Here is a 2,299-nt window from a genome sequence, read left to right as displayed (position 1 = left end):
TTGTTATAAAGCGAAATGCCAGCAAGCATGGAGCTAAAATAAATAACAGTGTATTTTAGTCTGTTTGTTCTTGGTTTTGAGTGAAGGTACAGAAACAGTATATAAGTGCTGGTGTTCGGTTCAGCACCTGCACACTTGAAGGCTGAAGTTACAAGCTGACACTGATAACAGGGAAGATAAGGTATTATATCAAATGCTTGCTGGGAAGTGTCAGATTATTGTCTATCTTTTCTTTCATAAACGACCTACTTTGAATTTTCTGATTTGTACAGAGATGCTAAACATCACCATGAAGCTGCTGACTGTGTCTACACTTCTCTGCGCAATGGTGGCTCTGGGCACTGCTGCTGGTGAGTATTCCAGTATACTGAGCATCATCTATACATCTTATGCATGAATATATTAAACTGAAAATTATAATGAAAATCAACATTTGCTGTTGTCTAGCACTTCCAGATGAAGTGGCCAGTAATGGGACAGAGGCATTAATTTCAGCAGGTCAGTGGACTTTTCAGGTTTGAAACCAAAACTAATCACATTTTTATCATCAGTACATCAGCTTTCCTACGTCAGCTTTCATAAATTTGTTTTCATGTGTGATGGACAAGTACATTTATAGCTTTAAAAAGTTCATCTTTAACACTCAGATAAAAACACATTTTTCATGAATTTTTATTTTAAAAACTTTTCCGACACAGTAAAGTAGCTCAATATTCTTTGATTGTCTTCAGCAGAACATCATGTTGAGAAGAGAGCAGCATCTTGTCCAAGCGGCTGGACTCAGTATGGGAATCGATGCTTTCTCTACGATAACCGTCAAATGACTTGGGCTCAGGCGCAGGTAAAAGCAGTGATGTGAATTTATCATTTATCCTTTGTGCAATCTTAACTCTTTCTGTTTACGTTGTCATTTCTATGAACTCAGTCTGTTGATTTCCATTGTAGCGAATCTGCCAGTCCTTGAATGCAAACCTGGCATCTGTAAACAGCAACGACGAGTACCAGTTCATTCGAGCCGTCATATCTAGTGCCTCTCGTGAAAGTGGACTAACATGGGTTGGTGGCTCAGATGGTCAACAGGTATATCACTTATCATTATTCAGAGGACCCTCCCCCATTAGCAAGCACGTGGTGACAGTGGGGAAGAAAAACAATTTTTAACAGGAAGAAACCTGAGGCAGAACCAGGCTCAGGGATTAGTTCCCACCTGCAGTAGATATGGAGGTCTTTAAGATGGGATCTGATTATTCAAGACTTTAAAATTCCTTCTTCATATTATTGTATCTACATGCACATTTAGAACTTGGAACTGTAGCTTATTTGTGAACATATTCTTGCCTACGTTTTTCTGTTTTCTAGGAGAATTACTGGTTTTGGATTGATGGAACCTATTTCACATTTACGCAGTGGTGTCACGGAGAACCTAACAACGTTGGGGGAAACGAGCATTGCTTAATGGTGAATTCTTCAGGTAAACCTAAAAGTACAATGTAAGAGCACTATAAATGTTAAAGAAAAAAGGAAACAATACCCAGAATCCCCCAAATAATCTTTATGCATTTAATGTGACAAACAGTGATGAGTGAAAAAATGTCAGCAGTACATTTTTCCATCATATTAATTATTTACATAGTGTTTTGATGCAATGCTAAACATGTATGTGTCAGGTGCTGTTGTTATAAAGAACAACATATTTAGATCAGTGATCATTTCTCCATGTGATTGTGATTTCAGTTCATGCTGATTTTGTGTACTTACAGGAAGCAAGTGTTGGAATGATGGGAGATGTGACAGCCAATACCCATTTATTTGTGTCAGGGCCATCTGCTGATTCCTGGGCTCTCGTGAAGGCGTGGCCTACCTGACGGCAGAGCAAATCCTCTAATGTATCACAATAAGAATCTGGTTCTGATTTGATTTACTTCTTTTCTTTTACTGTAATGCTGCATAAGGAATGAAGCGACAAGTGACATAAACTGGAGCTGCTCTTTTAACAGGAGCAGACTGCATGTGTACTTGAAAGAATGCTTTTAGCAAAACGTTGTTTCCCAGAATGAATTGTTGTTTCTCATCTTCTTCATCATTAAAATCTTAAGCATTGAATCAAAATGGTCTGTGCATTTAAATGCTTCATGCTTATCAGTGTGCTCTTAAATATCACATACATCCTCACTGTAAAATCTAACTAGTTCTCTGAGCTTAAAAAACGTATGCAAACGCATTGCCTAGAAAACAAAGAGACACTAACAACGCCTGATGACTAAATTAGGACGACTTAATCATTGTGAGTACAAAGTAC

General features: G+C 38.0%; 1 protein-coding gene across 1 annotated transcript; it reads left to right on the top strand.

Moving 5' to 3' along the window:
* The first annotated feature begins 274 nt into the window (after positions 1–274).
* Positions 275–1,831, top strand: LOC146634710 (ladderlectin-like). The gene is made up of 6 exons (XM_085343527.1): positions 275–350; positions 448–498; positions 732–841; positions 946–1,080; positions 1,360–1,471; positions 1,761–1,831. Exons 1-6 carry the CDS (start codon positions 275–277, stop codon positions 1,829–1,831), a joined length of 555 nt encoding a protein of 184 aa, XP_085199653.1.
* Positions 1,832–2,299: the final 468 nt, after the last annotated feature.

This window comes from Diplotaxodon limnothrissa, linkage group LG3 (genome assembly GCF_057381915.1).
Source record: "Diplotaxodon limnothrissa isolate DT_005_m linkage group LG3, D_limnothrissa_male_GT1.1, whole genome shotgun sequence".
NCBI lineage: Eukaryota > Metazoa > Chordata > Actinopteri > Cichliformes > Cichlidae > Diplotaxodon > Diplotaxodon limnothrissa.
Note: the sequence above shows the minus strand (reverse complement) of the source record. Positions and strands in the feature narration are given on the sequence as shown.